General features: G+C 42.2%; 1 protein-coding gene across 21 annotated transcripts in view; it reads left to right on the top strand.

The window, feature by feature from the left end:
* The window catches only part of SORBS2 (sorbin and SH3 domain containing 2), a 396,754-nt gene that overhangs the window by 333,755 nt on the left and 44,975 nt on the right, over positions 1-18,024 (top strand). For 15 of the 21 annotated variants that reach the window (XM_040334275.1, XM_040334288.1, XM_040334284.1 and 12 more), the window contains 5 exons: positions 5,992-6,041; positions 7,610-7,785; positions 8,737-10,311; positions 11,988-12,073; positions 16,853-16,893. In XM_040334275.1, coding sequence (XP_040190209.1) covers positions 5,992-6,041; positions 7,610-7,785; positions 8,737-10,311; positions 11,988-12,073; positions 16,853-16,893 — 1,928 coding nt within the window. The remainder of the gene's footprint in view (positions 1-5,991; positions 6,042-7,609; positions 7,786-8,736; positions 10,312-11,987; positions 12,074-16,852; positions 16,894-18,024) is intronic. The other 6 variants (XM_040334317.1, XM_040334320.1, XM_040334326.1 and 3 more) reach the window with 3 other exon arrangements.

Raw genomic sequence — 18,024 nt, 5'->3', positions numbered from 1 at the left:
TTTCACAGCCTAGCCACATAGAGAGGCCCAACATCCATGAAGCACCTTCAGACGTTATTCAATTTTACTAGGCCTTCTGGTAATTTTTGCTAGAAAATTGCTTAGAACCCCCAAACATTATATATATTTTTAGCAGAGACCCTAGACACTAAAATGGCGGGTTTTGTAATTTTTTATGTCACACGGTATTCGCGCAGTAGTTTTCGAACAAAATTGTTTTGGAAAAAATATACTTTATTGAATTGTAACGCACACAAACACAATAGAATACCCAAATTTTGTTAAAATATAAAATCTGATATGGCGCTGAGTAAATAGAATACCAAACCTGTCACGCTTTAAAATTATGCACGCTTGTGGAATTACGCCAAACTACAGTGTTTAAAATTCTCCATATAAGACTCTTTATAAGCCTTCACAGGTTACCGAGTTACAGAGAGGGTCTGGTGCGAGAATTATTGCTCTTGCTCTGACGTTCGTGACAATATCTCACATGTGTGGTGTGATTGCCTTTTAGGCATGTTTAGAGGACCAACACCTTTGCACATGAGCGGGGGGGGGGGGGGGTCGGGGGCACTGGTACACTGTGACAGATTTTAATAGGGCACTGATGCACTGTGACAGATGTTGATAGAGCACTGGTACACTGTGACAGATGTTGATGGAACACTGTCACCAGGGCTTTTTTTCTCAGAGAATAGGTGCAGGAACTCCAATCTTCACCCTTTGTTTCTGCTCCCTACCCACCCCTGAGCACCATTCCTTGGTTCCACCTCCTACCGACCTCCCAGTACCGCCCATTTTAGAGAATACAGATCCAAGCATCATTTTTGCTACTAAGTGATTTGCATGGAATTTGTTAATGATAACAAAGAAAGACGGTAAAATATATCCCCTGCAGTGAGCAACAATAGACCCTACCCCAGCAAAAATTGAGCCCCCATACAACAAAATACCACCCCAGCAACAATAGACCTTCGGCAGCAACAACAGATGTCCCAGCAGACTGCATCAATAGACCCTCCAGGAGGCGGCAACAATAGACCTCTCCCTCCCAGCAGAAATTGCTCCTCCCTAGAAACATAAGAGCCCCCCCCACTAGCAACAATAGATCTACCCAGCAACAAGAGACCTCCACGCAAAAATATATCCCCACCAGTGACAATAGATCTCCCAGCAGCAAGCATCAACAGACCCTCCAGCACACCCCAGCACTCCTTGCCATTACATACATTCATTGCTGGAGGTGCCGAACTGCGTTCCCCCGCGTTCCTGCGGAAAAAAAGCCCCGACTGTCACAGATGTCGCTGTGCACTGTGAACAGGGACAGATAGTGCTTGGTGCACTGTTGACAGATGGCTGCAGTCTGTGTGTAGCTAAACAGTAAAATCCTCAGCTACACACAGATTGCTGACAGGCTGCAGCGGTCCCCCTCTCCCCTCTCTCACTGAGTTTAGGAGGAGAGCCGACACAGAGGCACATGCCTCTGTTTACATTGTGTGATGGCTGTGATTAGGCACCGCCATCACATGATCGGGAGGGTCAATCAGAGAGCCCATATCCCCATCTGTGGTGTGCTGTGTCCGAGGGACACCGTTATCATGGGATTGCGCCGCTGCACGGCCACATGTTCTAACAGGATGTACGGGTACATCCAGTTAGAACAGTGCTTGTCCCACCCAGCGATTTATGTACATTGGCCTGGTGGGAAGCGGTTCAAGAACAGTCTGTGTGTTTTCCTTCTATAAACCAATCAGTGAGGGGGATTTATCAAAACTAGAGCAGCCAGAATCTGTAGCAGCTCTGCATGGCAACCAGTCAACTTCTATCTTTTATTTCCTAACTTTGATGCTTAAAATAAGCTGAAGATGGAAACTGGTTGCCATTTTAATTAGGGTTGTCCCGATACCGATACTAGTATCGGTATCGGGACCGATTCCGAGTATTTGCGGGAGTACTCGTACTCCCGCAAATACCCCCGATACCAAAATAGAATACTCCCCCCCCGACGCATCCCGCCGCTACGCCGCATCCCACCGCATCCCCGCTTGGTTAATACGGGCGGGGAACATTACAGCATTCATTTTAATAGCTGTAGTCTTTCCCGCCACGCCGCATATAGACACTCCCCCTTGCTCGGGTGAACTGTCCAATCCTGAGCAAGGGGGAGTGTCTATACGCAGCGCGGCGCGAAAGACTACAGCTATTCAAAGCTGTAATGTTCCCCCGCACGTATTAACCAAGCGGGGATGCGGCGCGGCAGCGGGGATGCAGCAGCATGTACGGTAAGGGGGACATGGCTGCATATATGGGGGGGACATGGCTGGATATGGGGAGGACATGGCTGCATATGGGGGGGGACATGGCTGGATATGGGGGGGGACATGGCTGGATATGGGGGGGGGGGGTCATGGCTGCATATGGGGGGGACATGGCTGGATATGGGGGGACATGGCTGCATATGGGGAGGACATGGCTGCATATATGGGGGGATATGGCTGGATATGGGGAGAGACATGGCTGCATATGGGGGGGGCATGGCTGCATATGGGGGGGACATGGCTGCATATGGGGGGACATGGCTGGATATGGGGAGGACATGGCTGCATATGGGGGGGACATGGCTGGATATGGGGGGGACATGGCTGGATATGGGGGGGACATGGCTGCATATGGGGGGGACATGGCTGCATATGGGGGGGACATGGCTGCATATATGGGAGAGACATGGCTGCATATATGGGGGGACATGGCTGCATATATGGGGGGGACATGGCTGCATTTGTGGGGGCACATGGCTGCATTTGGGGACACATTTTAAAAAAAGTATTGGTATTCGGTATCGGCGAGTACTTGAAAAAAAGTATCGGTACTCGTACTCAGTCCTAAAAAAGTGGTATCGGGACAACCCTAATTTTAATGTACCTTTTTTACTGTAAAAACTTGAAGAAAGATTTAAGGGAAGACATGAAGGGAACAGGTAGAGAGAAACAGGGCAGACATTTAGGGGAAGAGGCAAGGTTCCCAGCGTGACACCAGAGGTAAGTCAGTGCATAATCTGAATTAGGTTAATATCCTCAGACTCCCATATAGCACTGAATGTATTAAAATTTTTGTGCAATCTAGCTTTCTGTTATTACATTAATCTGACTACTTTCTTGACTCTGTTCAATACATCCCGTTAAACAGATTTTCTGACTCCCCACATAGCAGTGCTTTGGAACCTACATTACCAATAACATTATGATTCTAGTCATGTAATCATTTTGCTTTTATTTTTTATTTTTTTTTACATTTCAGATCTTCTTCAATTTACATTTGTTTCCAAAATTTTTACTGAGGTTTTATTTAAAACAAAGTATGAGAATCATCATAGGCATAGAAAGACAATCAAAGTTTTAGAGAAGAATTTGCTATATTGATGAATTTACATACTACTCGTATTGATCCCTAAAACTATAGCAACATTGGAACATAACATAGTAGTTTATAGTGGAGCAAGTGTTAATGGTTAATAGGTTGACCCATCTTCAACCCTTTTACCCCTTCTCAGTCCCCATTGTCATTTTATTCCCAGAATCCCTCCCAACTGATACAATGTAACTTTTTTTATTTACATAGTTATAGTTGTAGTTGTGAAATAAAAACAATATATACTTTTCTTTACCCCTAAATATGGGGTTTTACATGGCATAAAAAGGTACATTTGTCAGTTTCTGCTAGAGGAAATTACAAGTGGATTATAACATCCATGTTGTTGATATTGTCTACGAAGAATACTCATACAGAGTTACCCCAGAGTTGGCCCAAATGGATGCTTTCAAAGCACTTCAAAAATACTATGTAAAAATTGATTATTCCTTATAGTGGCCACTGGGGGAGGGTATCATTGTTCTTTAATAAGTTTCACAGGTTAATTATCCTGCTTCGTCAGGACTCATCTCAAATGTTGAAAAATGTATTTATATTCATGATATCCAAACATTATACATCTTTGTTTCTGATAGCGGTAGTAAACCCATTGTTAAGTTTCCCCCTTATTCATTCTAATCTACTGAACTAGTTTCACTGTGTATTATTATTATTATTATTATTATCTAGGTGCTTATATAGCGCCGTCAATTTATGCAGCGCTTTACATATACATTGTACATTCACATCGGTCCCTACCCTCAAAGGAGCTTACAATCTAAGGTCTCTAACTCACATTCATATACTAGGGCCAATTTTTAGACGGAAGCCAATTAACCTACCAGCGTGTCTTTGGAGTGTGGGAGGAAACCGGAGTACCCGGAGGAAACCCACGCAGGCACAGGGAGAACATGCAAACTCAAGGCAGTAGATTGCTTCCCACCTCCTTCCTTTCAGTGCAATCGGTCCTGGTTTTATTAATGACTTCATTGGCACATGCGCATTTAATCCTATTTTTACGGCAAGTTCTTCATGCTGGAAAAATGGTATTTACATGCCAGGGGGTACGTCGTTTCCTTTGCCTGGCATCAGCCCTGACATCCCGCAAGACTAAATTCCCATTGACAAGCTGAGCTTTAAACCTTACGTGACTTGCTACGTCACAGGGGTTGACAAGGAGGTGCGCAACACAGGAGAGAGCCTGACAGCAGCAGGCTCAGATTGACGCTGCTGTCATGGTAGTGCTGCCACGCAAATGAGGCTTGGATTGATAAGTACTGTGCAAGCGCGAGATATTGGCCATTGAGAGGGAGTAAGGGCGGAAGTTATAATGGTATTGGATGCGGAAGACAGGAGTCAATATGGAGGTGGCGGCAACCGAGAAGAAGCTTTTAGAAAAATAAAATTATTAGTAAGAGACGTTCTATATGCTTTGACATGACGGCGCAACAATTCACAATAACAAATTACATTGAATTATATGAAATATAGGAACACAATAGAGTGTACTATGGCTTTAAAGATATAATTAATTGCATTGGGACATTCCACAGTAGGGGGCAGTAGAGACTCAGATTCAAATGATCAGGGTATAAAAATAGTGAGAGGTTGAAACACTGGTGTATAGAGTGGAAGGAAACTGACTAATATGCTCTCCACTCCTGTTGATTAATTATTACATGACATTTTTTATGATGAAATATAAGATGGACTATATATATTTTTATAGTTTGATGTATACATTGAACATTCATAGTTAGCACTGTTAATTTTTAATGGTATCAATACAAGTTTAGGATCTGGTGCAACTGCTCTGAAGGCTGGTCATCCAAAAAATCTATAATTTGGAGTGATGATAAAGGGGGGAAATTGGAGAATGAAATGTGTACCTTTTTATCTACAATAACAACCATTTTGGTAGATGAAATGTGTATGTAAACCCTAGCAATAAAATTCTCCCTTGTGCGTTCCTTTTGTTATTTTAACTGTTTTAATAGCAGAAAAAAACAAACCTGTTGATCTTTCCAGAAATATAGAGCTGTTCTGTGTGCATCTTCTTTCAAGCAGTCTGATCAGCTGTGCCTAGATCATGTTATGGAACTGCAGAACATGTCTGCTTCCAGTGTTCTGGAGATGGGTAGAAAGGGAGGTTTTTGTAGTTTAGCAAAATAAACTGAGAAGCGCTCACACTTCTTGCATTTTCAGTCCAGAAAAGCTATTTGTGGTCATTTAAAAATGAGAAATTGTGTGCAGAGTGCATTTTTGCCGAAATCCAAAGGTATTTTTTTTGGACTTTTGCAGTCTTTAAAGGGATAAAACTTGTGAAAATGTTCATGTATTGCAGAGGTGTACTGCATGTGTTTTTTTGAAATGCCAAATGATTTAGAAAAATGACAATCAATCAATATCCATCTTGTACCATGGGGTACCGTACTTAAAAATAAGAATTATTTATTGAATATGTTTGTTAATGTTTGTTACATTTCTTCAGCACTTAGAAGCTTGTAAAACGTGTACGGCTTAAAAAATACCACAATCTGCATTCTCAGAAATAATATAATTTCTTTTTTTGTCTTGTAGACCTCTTTATACCAACCCTCCATAGACAAAGGCATGGAAAGACCTTCAAGGTAAACATATTGTACCCCCTATTTAATGTATGGGAATGTTGCACTGGATGACGGCAAAAAAAATAAATAAAGAAGCTTAGAGTCCAAAGTAGACCTGAACCCTAAATGGTTGACGTTCAGTATTATGGTACAAGTTCCTTATGTTTTTCACTTTTTTTATCTTTCTTTTCATCTCAGTGCTGTTGATCACTTCCAACCTTTTTCAGCTACTTCCTATCTGCATGCACTTAAAGGAAGGTACAGCCAAATCTCGTTTGACTGTACTTCTCCTGTGGTTCACAGGAGTGCAGTTCGTTCCTACCCCTGCTATCGGCTGACTCCACAAAGCTGGTCCTGGCTGGGGAAAGATTGCGACCATATAGTTGGGATCTACCCAGGAGCCTGGACCTGCTGAGAGCCTGAGCCAGCTGCTCCCGCCCCATTCACAGCCCATTGCTCCAGTGAGCACGTGGGGGAAGGGGCAGAGCAGAGAGCCAGAGACTGACAGTTACTGTTCTCTGCTGAGAGCGGCTGGGAGAACTGAGCGATCAGCGGCGTTTAATTGCTCAGTTCTCACCCTTAGGCCACGTACACATGTTTGGTCCAAACCGATGAAAACGGACTGAAGGACCTTTTCATAGGTCCAAACCAATCGTGTGTGGGCCCCATCGGTCAGTTATCCTTCAGTCAAAAATGTTGGTTAAAAACCTGCGCATGCTCTGAATCAAGTCGACGCATGCTTGGAAGCATTGAACTTAATTTTTCTCTGCACGTCGTTGTGTTTTACGTCACCGCGTTGGACTCGATCGGTTTTTTAACTGATGGTGTGTAGACACATCAGACCATCAGTCAGCTTCATCGGTTAACCGATGACAACGGTCCTTTGGACCGTTCTCATCGGATGGACCGACCGTGTGTACGCGGCCTTAGAGATGGCAAGGAACAGATGCAGAATCACATTGATCCTGCATCCACCTAGGTAAGAATGATTTAAAAAAAAGCAAACAAACCCAAATTTCTCTTTTAACAATAAATATTACAAAGTTATAACAATATTATCTTCGATGTCTGCAGCACACAGAACAGCGCCAATATCAAAACTATTTTGGGAATAATAAAACACAAATGCATGTGTATAGGTCAAATGAAAACCATAATGAACCATAATATATCCATATTCCTAGTGCAAAAAAAATGATAAAATTTTCTTTCTGTAATTAAATATGTAAAATGTATATCTGACAGTGAAGTGACAAACAAAGGCAAAGAGGATAATTCCGGGGCAGTTGTGAGCTGAAATCAGTGTAGGCCTAGCCCTTGCGCTGTTGTGCCATTATTATAATGAATTCATTCCCCACAGCAAGAAGTCTGCACTAGGAAGCTGCAATGTCACGCTCTGATTGTTCCTCAGGTTCATATTGATTTTTGGGAGTGAGCCTTGGATACAGGCCAAGCTTCACAAATCTAAAGTAGTGAAAGGAAAATGAAACATACCACAAGCATGCGTTCAGCTTAAATATGCTGCCGGAAAAATGCTGCAGTGAGACCGCAAATAAAAAGTTAAATATTATTTCTTGTTTTGTTTGAAGCTCTGCAAGCGACTACAGGAAGAGACGGAAGTCTGAGCCCAGTGTAGGCCATCAGAGAGCCCACAGTGACCAGAATACAAACAGACACAGCCTAAGCCGGACAGGGGTTCAAGGCACAAACACTCTGAGGAAACAACTTATTAACTCTTCACCTCCATCTCCATCGCGACCAAAAGGTATAAAAGATGTTATTCTTGTAGTATCGCACTTTATACCACACTGGCAACCTGCAAGTAGCTTTTTAGCAATTAAACTGCAACATCGCCATCTTGTGGTGAAGATGTACACATGCATTGAAACAACACTTTCAATTTTAGATTATTGCAATATAACACACAGCCTCTATATTTTGAATATGTAATGGCGAAATGGGAAAATAATACAGAAGGGACAAAACACATGGGTAGAGAGAAACTGCTGCTCACCCCGGTTAAGGCGACAGAGAAATGTTTCCCCCAATGGGGTTTTTAGGCAGCTCAAATAAAGGGTTGGATGCAATATGTAAAAATGTAAAAAGGTTTATTAAGGGAATGTCACATACACAAAAAGAAATGGGGAGTATAAATAGGACATGAGTAGCGGTATAGACAAAGGACATAGCAATGTGTTTTCATATAGTTTACAGAATACAACAGATTATTATACAGCTGTATTCCCCATTGGGGGAAAAATTTCTCTGTCAAATGGAAAAATAATTAGCTTTTATATATTCTATTTTGTCAGTACAGCTAGTACTTTTATTGTCTTTGAAGATACTTTATAGAAAACAAGCTCTTCTACCATATGCAGTAGGATCTAGTAGTATTTTCATCTGGGAAAGACCAAGCATTTAACTAACTTCTCCTAATGAAGCCAATGCAACTGCTAGAAGCGTACTAAACAATATGTGAATTTAGCCATTTCGTGATGTTGAGAGAAAAATTTCAGGAAATGAAAAATACTCTTTAACAACCAGTGTAGAATGTTGTATAAGCTAATTGAGTTTGTCATACACTAGGGTTGTGCCCTTTTAGATGCTTCTTTACTTTTTCTGTTTCACTTTGTTACTAATACTTTATCTTTTGCTGTCAGTCTGTTAATTTCTGGAAATATCTCTTTCTTACCATGCTGCTCTTTGGATTCTAAAGGTGGGGATATTAACAGAATGTATCCCCCCCTCTTTACATACTCTGTTCACAATCCAAACGCCTCAAAATCGCTAGATTACGGTAGTGGCTATAGTTATCATTTAGCTGTGCCTGATGATACAAAGCGTTCAACCAGCTTTAAGAATGGCTGGCAAATGAATCGGCAGAATGCAGAGGTGTGGAGCAGCACAGAGGAAACGGCATCACCAAAAATGAAGTCTAGGAGTTGTGATGACTTACTAACAGAAGATCACAACAGTTTCTCCAATACCCAGACCAAATCTGAAAGCATGGGATCTTTGTTATGTGACGATAAGTCAAAGCAGAATAGTCCCTTGGCTTGGGGTAATACATTTTCTTCTGAAGGCTGTGGCGCTAACAAGTCCAGGGTTCGCCACAGGTCTGCTCATGACACACCAGGTTTCCTAAAACTGTATAAGAAAATGCACCGCATAAACCGCAAAGACCTAATGACCTCGGAGGTCATTTGCTCCGTTAAGTCTCGAATAATGCAGTATGAGCAGGAACAGCAAAAAGGGATATTTGCCAGCTGGAGAACTATATCAGAAGAAGTGCCAAGAGATATGGTTCCAGACAGAATATCAGAATTTGAGCAGCTTATCCAGAAATCCAAATCTATGCCAAACCTTGGAGAAGAGATGCTGTCTGCAGTAAGCTTTGATATTTCCACCCGAAGTTCATGTCCTAAACGTAGGTTTTCCATTGAATCTTTGCTGGATGAAGACACTCCAGATAGACACATACCTCAGGTACAGCACAACGGAAAAACTAAATCTTTGGTTCCTGTTCACATTGAGGTTACGAGTGACCAGATTCCACGGTCACATGCGGAATTATCAGACAGTGATCCTGATGCAGTTGTTTCAGACCTAAGTGACTTTATACAAATTGAAGGATCATCTTTTTGCAGTGAGAGTGATTTGGACCATTATTCCCTTACGTCCTCTGAAAGCTTTTATGGGTCTGGACATCACCATCACCACCACCATCATCATCACCATCACCACAGGCACCTTATTAGCTCTTGTAAAGGACGATGTCCAGCTTCGTATACTCGTTTCACCACCATGTTAAAACACGAGAGGGCTAAACAGGAGAAAAGTGAACCCTCGGGAAAACGGGAAACAGATCCAGGCCTTTCCAAAATTGCTTTTCTTGTTAGTCCAGTGCCTTTTCGTAGGAAAAAAACCTCTACCCCCAAGATGCAATCTGAAAAGAGCCGATGTAAAGGATCTGTGTTTGAAGCTCTGGACTCTGCACTTCAGGATATCTGTGACCAAATAAAAGCAGAGAAAAGACGTGGGAGCTTGCCCGATAATAGTATACTCCACAGACTTATTAGTGAGCTTCTTCCAGATGTTCCAGAAAGAAATTCTTCTTTAAAAACGTTTCCATTTAATACTGGTAATACATCATACTACCAGCTGCCTCAGGATGGTGCTATTCATTACCCACCCTACCAGAATGATTGTGGAAGATTGCCTATCAGTGCCTCTTACCAGGATGTGGATGCAACCAACAACAACTCTTCAGATAGCCCATACTGCTTTCAAGGTGCTTCAGTATAATATTACCTTCATTTATATACATTCATCTCGAGCCATTTCATAATGTCTGAGAATGTGGAAACTTGCACAGCAGAATTAGAACTTCCACAGCCATTCCATTTGAGAATTAGAGATGAAGTAGGAAGTTGCAGTCTGAGCATCTTACGTTTTAGACCCGATTGAGCTTAAAGTGTTACTAAACCCACAACAGTAAAATCAATCTGTATAGTCAGTAAAGCATGCTTGTTATACTCACTGTGGAACCTAAGGGGTTAATCCTCTGTATTGTGTTTGAGCCCATCTTTTCTGATCCTCCCCTTCTTTCACAGTCCCCAATCCATCTGCTGATAGAACAGAGCCTTGGAGGCACTGCACATGCTCAGTTTGGTGTGCGTTGCTAGAGAGGTTTTGTTGATCAGCACAGGACCAATCGGCACTGTCCAGACAGAGGGTTAGGGGGTCATGCAGCCTCATAGGACAGTCAGAGGAGAATGAAAACCCCTCCTACAAGCTTTAACCAGACACTAATAGAAGTCACACTACTTCTATATACTGCTGATGAGAAAACGCATTTAGCAGTTTATATTAACTAAAATAATTGCATTCCCATGTTCTGTGTGTGTACTGTGGGGAGACCAGATATAGTGAATGGGTTTGGTGAGACTTTAATTTTTTTCACAGTGTTTACATTTACTTATTTGCAGCTCAGTCATTTTATTAGAGTTTTTTTAACCGCTTTCTCTTCATCTCTACTTCCAAACAACATCACTGCCTGCTCTCATTTTTACCAGTTCTATATAACCTATTTATTTTGATGTTTTGTGGGACAGTTACATATATAATGTTAGTGTAATATATATAAGAAAATCAACATTCTGATTGAAGAACTGAGCAAGCATTATATAAAAAAATCTCAACTTAAACGTTTTCTTTTTTATATATAAATTATTTATACAGGCGATACAAAAGAAGTATATCCTTACACAATGACACATTTTCTTTTTCGTACTTTCGGATTTATTAGTCCCAATACCAGTGGTTTTGTTTTTTCAAGCAGGCTAAATATTTATTACTACAGTAATAATCTCATTGGGCAGTAAATAGATCTTGCCACACTCCAAGGCAATGAATATTAGGTAACATCAATTTTCTTTAATTATGATTTACCTGAAAATAAACAGGAAAAGTATGTATGGTGTCGGATCACAATGTTATTTAACGATGCATTCATTGTATTGCATGCAGTCATTTCATGCATGTGAGTAAAGCATGGCTCTTCTGTATTGTGTCCATCTGTGTACAACTTCTATCTTCTCATCTGTGCAGCTTTGCTTGGCATAAATCCTACCCTAAATACATGTGAATGGACTTTGCTAATGAACATTTTGCCACTCTGTGCTTGTCAGCTGATGCTTTTCTCCCAGGGAGGTCTGCAATGAAGTCATTCCTTAGGAATGTATTGAATGTCTCTGCAGCAAGGGTAGGATCAGCATACCTATTTTGTATCAAAAGGGTCTGCAGTTATGTCACTTGCCTAAAATATATCATTAGCTTTGGAGACATGTGTAGTATAGGACAAGGCAGATTATTTTTTAATTGTAAAGCTGTGTTTAAAATTGGGCTTGGTGCACAATAAATCAATTTTCATGAATTCAGTAAAAATGTAATTTATTCATTTTCTAGCAGAACAAGAATCTCCCCGGAATTATTCCTCAGCTTTCACTGATGTAAGCAAGAGTTCAGCAAGGAGGGGAGCGCAAGAGAAGGAGGTAACGCACTAGCTATACTTCAGATCACGTGCAGGTGTGATGTGGAAACGGCTGCAGGGATTCTGATGTTTACTGAGCTTTTTAGAATGAAGAAAAACATATTAAATTGGTTGTAAACCTCAGGCATAAAATATGAACAAAGCACGTCCTTCTATATGTGTACTTGTCTCTATCCAAAGCACTGAGTGTGATTTCTTTCTGCTGCTCCATTCCTCTGTTATCTGCATTAGTCACTTCCAACAGATTTTCCTGTTGGATGAGGAGAAGAGCTCCTGCACACAGCCTGTGATTGACAGCCACTGATGTTTATGTTCCCCATGTTCTTTGAGGGGGGGGGGTGCCGCTTCCCTCAAATCCAGGCTCAGGCCCCCGTACACACGAGAGGATTATCCGCTGGAAACGGTCCTCCGGACCGTTCCAGCGGATAAATCCTCTGGCGGATTTTGATCTGATGGTTGTACTAACCATTAGATCGAAATCCGCGCGGAATCCATCCGCGGTGACGTGTCGCGCCGTTGCTGCGATGATGACGCGGCGACGTGCGCGACGCTGGAAGATAAAGACTTCCACGCATGCGTCGAATCATTACGACGCATGCGAGGGAGAGGAGCGGACGGATTGATCCGGTGAGTCTGTACAGACCACCGGATCAATCCGCTGGACTGGATTCCAGCGGATAGATTTCTTGGCATGCTAAGAAATTTTTATCCGCTGGAAATCCGTCGGCTGGAATTTTTTCCGCCGATAAATGTCCGCTCGGACGTACACACCACCGGATCTATCCGCTGGAACTGATCCGCGGATCAATTCCAGCGGATAGATCCGGTGGTGTGTACGAGGCCTCAGAGCTTGCTTCACTGAGCTCTGTAGTGTGTACCTTTTTAAAAGCTGAGAGATTCTGTGTAAAATGTGTTTTAGAAGACTCTAGGGAAGAGAGGGCTGCAGATAAACAGGTACAAGATATGTAGGAGGATTTGTTTCATTTCTGTGTATCATCTGAGGCTAGCCACTTCACTGGGTATATGTGAGGGTTTTCAGCTATTCGATTCATGTTACAAACCAGGTGGCTGCACTGCACTTTGAGCAAATCCAGGTAATATGCAAGAGCAAGGTAACTTGTTATAAAACATAAAAACCTAGAAAAGGAATAGAAGAAAAAGTTCAAATGGTCCATAGAGTCTGGCCTTTTTTTTCTGAGTATAGATCTATGTTTGTCCCAAGCATGTTTTAATTATCACGACACTGTTGACAAACTCGCTACCTCTTTCACTAAAATATTTTCTGAGGTAAATTTTTTACTTTCTAACTATATTTTGAGGTCATGTCCCCATGTTCTAGCCCTCCTGAAGCTTATTTACACACTTAATGTATTTAAAGGTTTCAATCACATCTGTTCTATGACTTTATTCCTTGAGACTGTACATATTAAGTTCCTGCAGTCACTCCTTATATGTTTTATCCCTCAGGCCATTCATCCTTTTTGTTATCCATCACTGGACTAATTTAATCTTATTAATATCTTTTTGTAAGGGAGGATTCCAGAACTGCAAACTACTCCTGAGGGCTGGTTTACACCAGTGCATTTTTTTTCTTCCCCTGCATCAAAAATGCATGGACGGTGTTTAACATGAAATCCAGTGGCCTAGTTCACACCAGTGCAGTGCAGTCAACAAAAGTAGAACATTTTCTCTGTATGGAAAGCATCTGGAACATGGCAAAAATGAGTTCCAACTGCTGGCTCTGCCAAGTGGTGTTGGCCATGGTACTTTGCAGGCACCATCAAATGAAAGGTCAATCAGCAACATCCCAAGGAACCTCCAGCAACTTCTGGAGGAACCCCATGGTGGAATCTTCGTTATACTGGCTTATATAGAATAATTAGGATATTCTTCCTGATAGTGATACACCCCAGAATTCTATTCACTTTCTCCACTGCCAGGCTACACTTTTTGCTAATTTTGAAGTATGAAATAAGTATCCCCCAAAGTCTTTGGCCAACAGTACATTCACAATAATGTTTTATGTCAGACGATTATTTCGCTTTTAGAATAGTTGAACTGTACCTTCCACTATTTTGACCAAACATCCTCTATTGCACACCTTTGTGTCATCAATAAATAGACATGCCTTACCTACCAAACCTTTAGTTAATTTACTTGCAAATATATTAAATAGAACAGGACCTAGTCAGGGGCGGACTGACAACTCAGGCACTAGGGGGCCCCATCAGGATTGCCAGCCTCAGTAAAACCAGGGACAGTATGTAAAAATCTGTGTTTTTTTAAAAGTCCCAAGATTATAGCTGCCCCGCCTCTCCAGTAACTTTTCAGTGTGTGTATGTGTATTCTGTGTGTATGTACTGTATACTGTGTGTGTATACTGTGTGTCTACTGTGTATGTGTATACTGTGTGGCCCCATAATCTATTGCCTGGGGGCCCCATAATCTCCTATTGCCCCAGGTCTCCATAATCTCCTATTGCCCAGGGGCCCCATAATCTCCTATTGCCCGGGGGCCCCATGAGTTGTCAGTCCGCCCCTGGACCTAGTACATAGCCTTGTGGTACACCAGTAGTAACTGGTCTATGTTTCAAATTAACTCCATTTAAAACCACATTCTGATATCTATCCTTCTGCCAACTGCATATCCACTGAACCACCCAAGGGTGAAGTCCTAGGTTGTACAGGCAGTCCCCCAGGTTACAAACGAGAAAACATTTTTTTAAAGTTTTCTGGATAGCATAGGGAAGGGTAACACCCCTGTAACTTTAGTTTTGCTGTTTCTGCCCCTGTTCAGAAGATTTCACCTCACCTTCTGTCCCTGTGACAATTGGATTTTGAAAAATTTGGATTATCGTGGAAACAAGAATTGGTGAAAAAACATCAGTAGAGACACCTTTTTCCCATATTAACTCTTATGCCACGTACACACGATCGGGTTTCTTGGCGGTGAAAACACCGCCGTGAAACCCGACGGGTAAGATTTTATAACAAAATATAAAATCAGAGAGAGAGCCCCATGCCCTCCTGAACCGTACCAAGCCTCATGCCCTCAACAGCACCTTGTCCCCATGTTGATGGGGACAAGGGTCTCTTTCCCACAACCCTGGCCCATTGGTTGTGAGGGTGCAGGCAGTGGCTTATCGGAATCTAGAAGCCCCCTTTAACAAGGTGGCCCCCAGATCCCGCCCCCTCATGTGAATGATTATGGGGTAATCATTCACCAAAAAGTAAATAAAAACAGTCAGTTTTTGACAAGTCCTTTATTAAAAAAAAAAAAGCCGAAAAAATAAATGTTCCCTGAAGTAGATCCAACAACAATCACAATTCCCGCCGCTACCACCAACCTGAACCACCCTCCCCCCCCCCCCCCCCCAAAAAAAAAAATCACTTCTTAAATATCTAAGGTCGGCAACCTTTGTTGGGTGCAAAGCTTCTTTTGTTATCTTTTTTTATTATTCCTTTTGGGCTGGTGGTAACAGCAGGCATCGTGATTGACGTTCGCTCTACTTAAGGGGACACATTATTTGTTTTTTAACCACTTCAATACTGGGCACTTTCACCCCCTTCCTTCCCAGACAAATTTCCAGCTTTCCGTGCTCTCGCACTTTGAATGACAATTGCGCGGTTATGCTACACTGTACCCAAATACATTTTTTATCATTTTGTTCACACAATAGAGCTCTCTTTTGGTGGTATTTATTCACCACTTGGTTTTTTATTTTTTGCAATTATAAGCGAAAAAATAACGAAAATGTTGAAAAAATACTATATTTTCTACTTTCTCATTTACATGGGGGGGGGGCATGATCTGGGGGCCCCTTGTCAAAGAGAGTTTCCAGATTACAATAAGCCCCTTTCCATAGACCCCCACAACCACCAGGCCATGGTTGTGGGGAAGAGGCCCTTGTTTCCAACAACATGGTAACAAAGTGCTCTGGGAGGGGGCCAGAGCCCCCCTGCACCAAAGCACCTCCAATGTTGAGGGCATGTGGCCTGGTATGGTTCAAGAGGGGGGCGCTTGTACCCCCCCCCCCCATTTCTTGTCCTGCCAGGCTACATGCTCAGATGAGGGCTTGGTATGCCATTTTTTTAATCGCCAGCATTCTTTTGTTTACATTGCTCTTTCAGTGGAGAAGCCCTCTGACAGCGAGTCGTCGGTCATTAAGGACACAGTGGCCAGCTTCCCCACCTTCTCCTTAATAACCAGCTATTCACACAGAATTCAAATCAGTCGATCATTTTTCGACCAATCCAAATTTGAATTGTTCCAAAAATTTGGAATCATTAGAAAATGAATATACGAAACCAAAATAAATTAATTTCAATGAAATTCGTTACCAATTTATTCAAGAATAACCCAAAATTTGTCCAAATTTATATTTGGGCCGAGACAAATTGCACATGTCTAATAGGTGTGGAACTTTTTGTACTTGTGAAGAGACCATACTAGGAAGGCTACATATATTAAGACTTGTGTAGCTTTCTATATTTGAGCAGATTAATTTACCAAGTACACAGTCCCCATATGACAAGCACGATTGTTTGTGTGTATGTTTATATGACCAGTTATTGGAACATCTGCACAAATTCAAAAGTAGCAAATAGCAAAAACAAAAAGAAAAAAATACATCTTGCCACATTTTTACTGTGTGGTTATTTTTTTTCTATTGTACATGGATAAATGTTTGCTCTTAGTAAACTGTACACATGGGGCAGCAACTTGCAAAACATCAGCATGTAGTAACTGTTTTTTCCTTTTTGTCACTTTTTTTGTGCAGGCTGCAAGAGCTGTGTATGACTTCAAGGCCCAGACAGCAAAGTAAGTCCTCTGCTGCTCCATAAACTACAGCAATTGACATGATCCACAGCATAATATATGCTTCTTATTATTATCATTACTTTATATTTAACCAGTCATATACTACAACCTTCTATACTCTACAGCAGGGGCCTCCAAACTTTCCAAACAAAGGGCCAGTTTACTGTCCTTCAGACTTTACGAGGTGCCGGATTGTAGCCAGTCGGGGGTAGAAAATTATTGGCACCAGTGCAAGTAAACAACATCTCGGGTGTGGTGTTCAGTTGCACAGTACCTGTGGTCAGTAGTAGGAGGAATAGTGTCCCATTATTGGCGTCAGTGGGAGGAATAGTGCCTGTCATTGGTATTACCAGGAGGAATAGCACATCATCGTTGGCGTCAGTAGGAAGAATAGTGCCCCATCATTGCTATCAGTGGAAGGAATAGTGCTCCATCATATATATTATTGGGAGGAACATTGCCCCATCGCTGGTGTCGGAGGAGTTTTTTTTCATCACTGCTGGTGTCAGTGTTCGGAATAGCACCTCAAATCAGTGAGAGGAATAGTGCCCCAAGAGCCAGATAAAAGCTAGAAAGGGGCCGCATCAGGCCCTCTGGCTGCAGTTTGGAGGCCACTGCTCTACAGAATGATACTGTGGCCCGGATTCACGTAGAAGCGCGCATCTTTGTGCGGGCGTAACGTATCCTATTTATGTTACGCCTCCGCAACTTTGACAGGCAAGTGCAGTATTCTCAGACCAAAGTTGCGGCGGCGTAGCGTAAATAGGCCGGCGTAAGCCCGCCTAATTCAAATGTGGAAGATGTGGGCGTGTGTTATGTAAATTTAATGTGACCCCACGTAAATGGCGCTTTTTACGAACGGCGCATGCGCCGTCCGTGAAAGTATCCCAGTGCGTATGCTCCAAATGAACCTGCAAGAAGCCAATGCTTTCGACGTGAACGTAAATGACGCACAGCCCTATTTGCGAACGACTTACGCAAACGACGTAAAACGTGAAAAATTCTACGCTGTTCTGACGTCTATACTTAACATTGGTACGCCTCATCTACGCCTCATATAGCAGGGGTAACTTTACGCCGGGAAAAGCCTAACTTAAACGGCATATCTGTAATGCGACGGCCGGGCGTACG

Source organism: Rana temporaria, chromosome 1, assembly GCF_905171775.1.
Source record: "Rana temporaria chromosome 1, aRanTem1.1, whole genome shotgun sequence".
Lineage (NCBI taxonomy): Eukaryota > Metazoa > Chordata > Amphibia > Anura > Ranidae > Rana > Rana temporaria.
The sequence above is the reverse complement of the archived record's forward strand: the minus strand, read 5'-3'. Positions and strand labels throughout refer to the sequence as shown.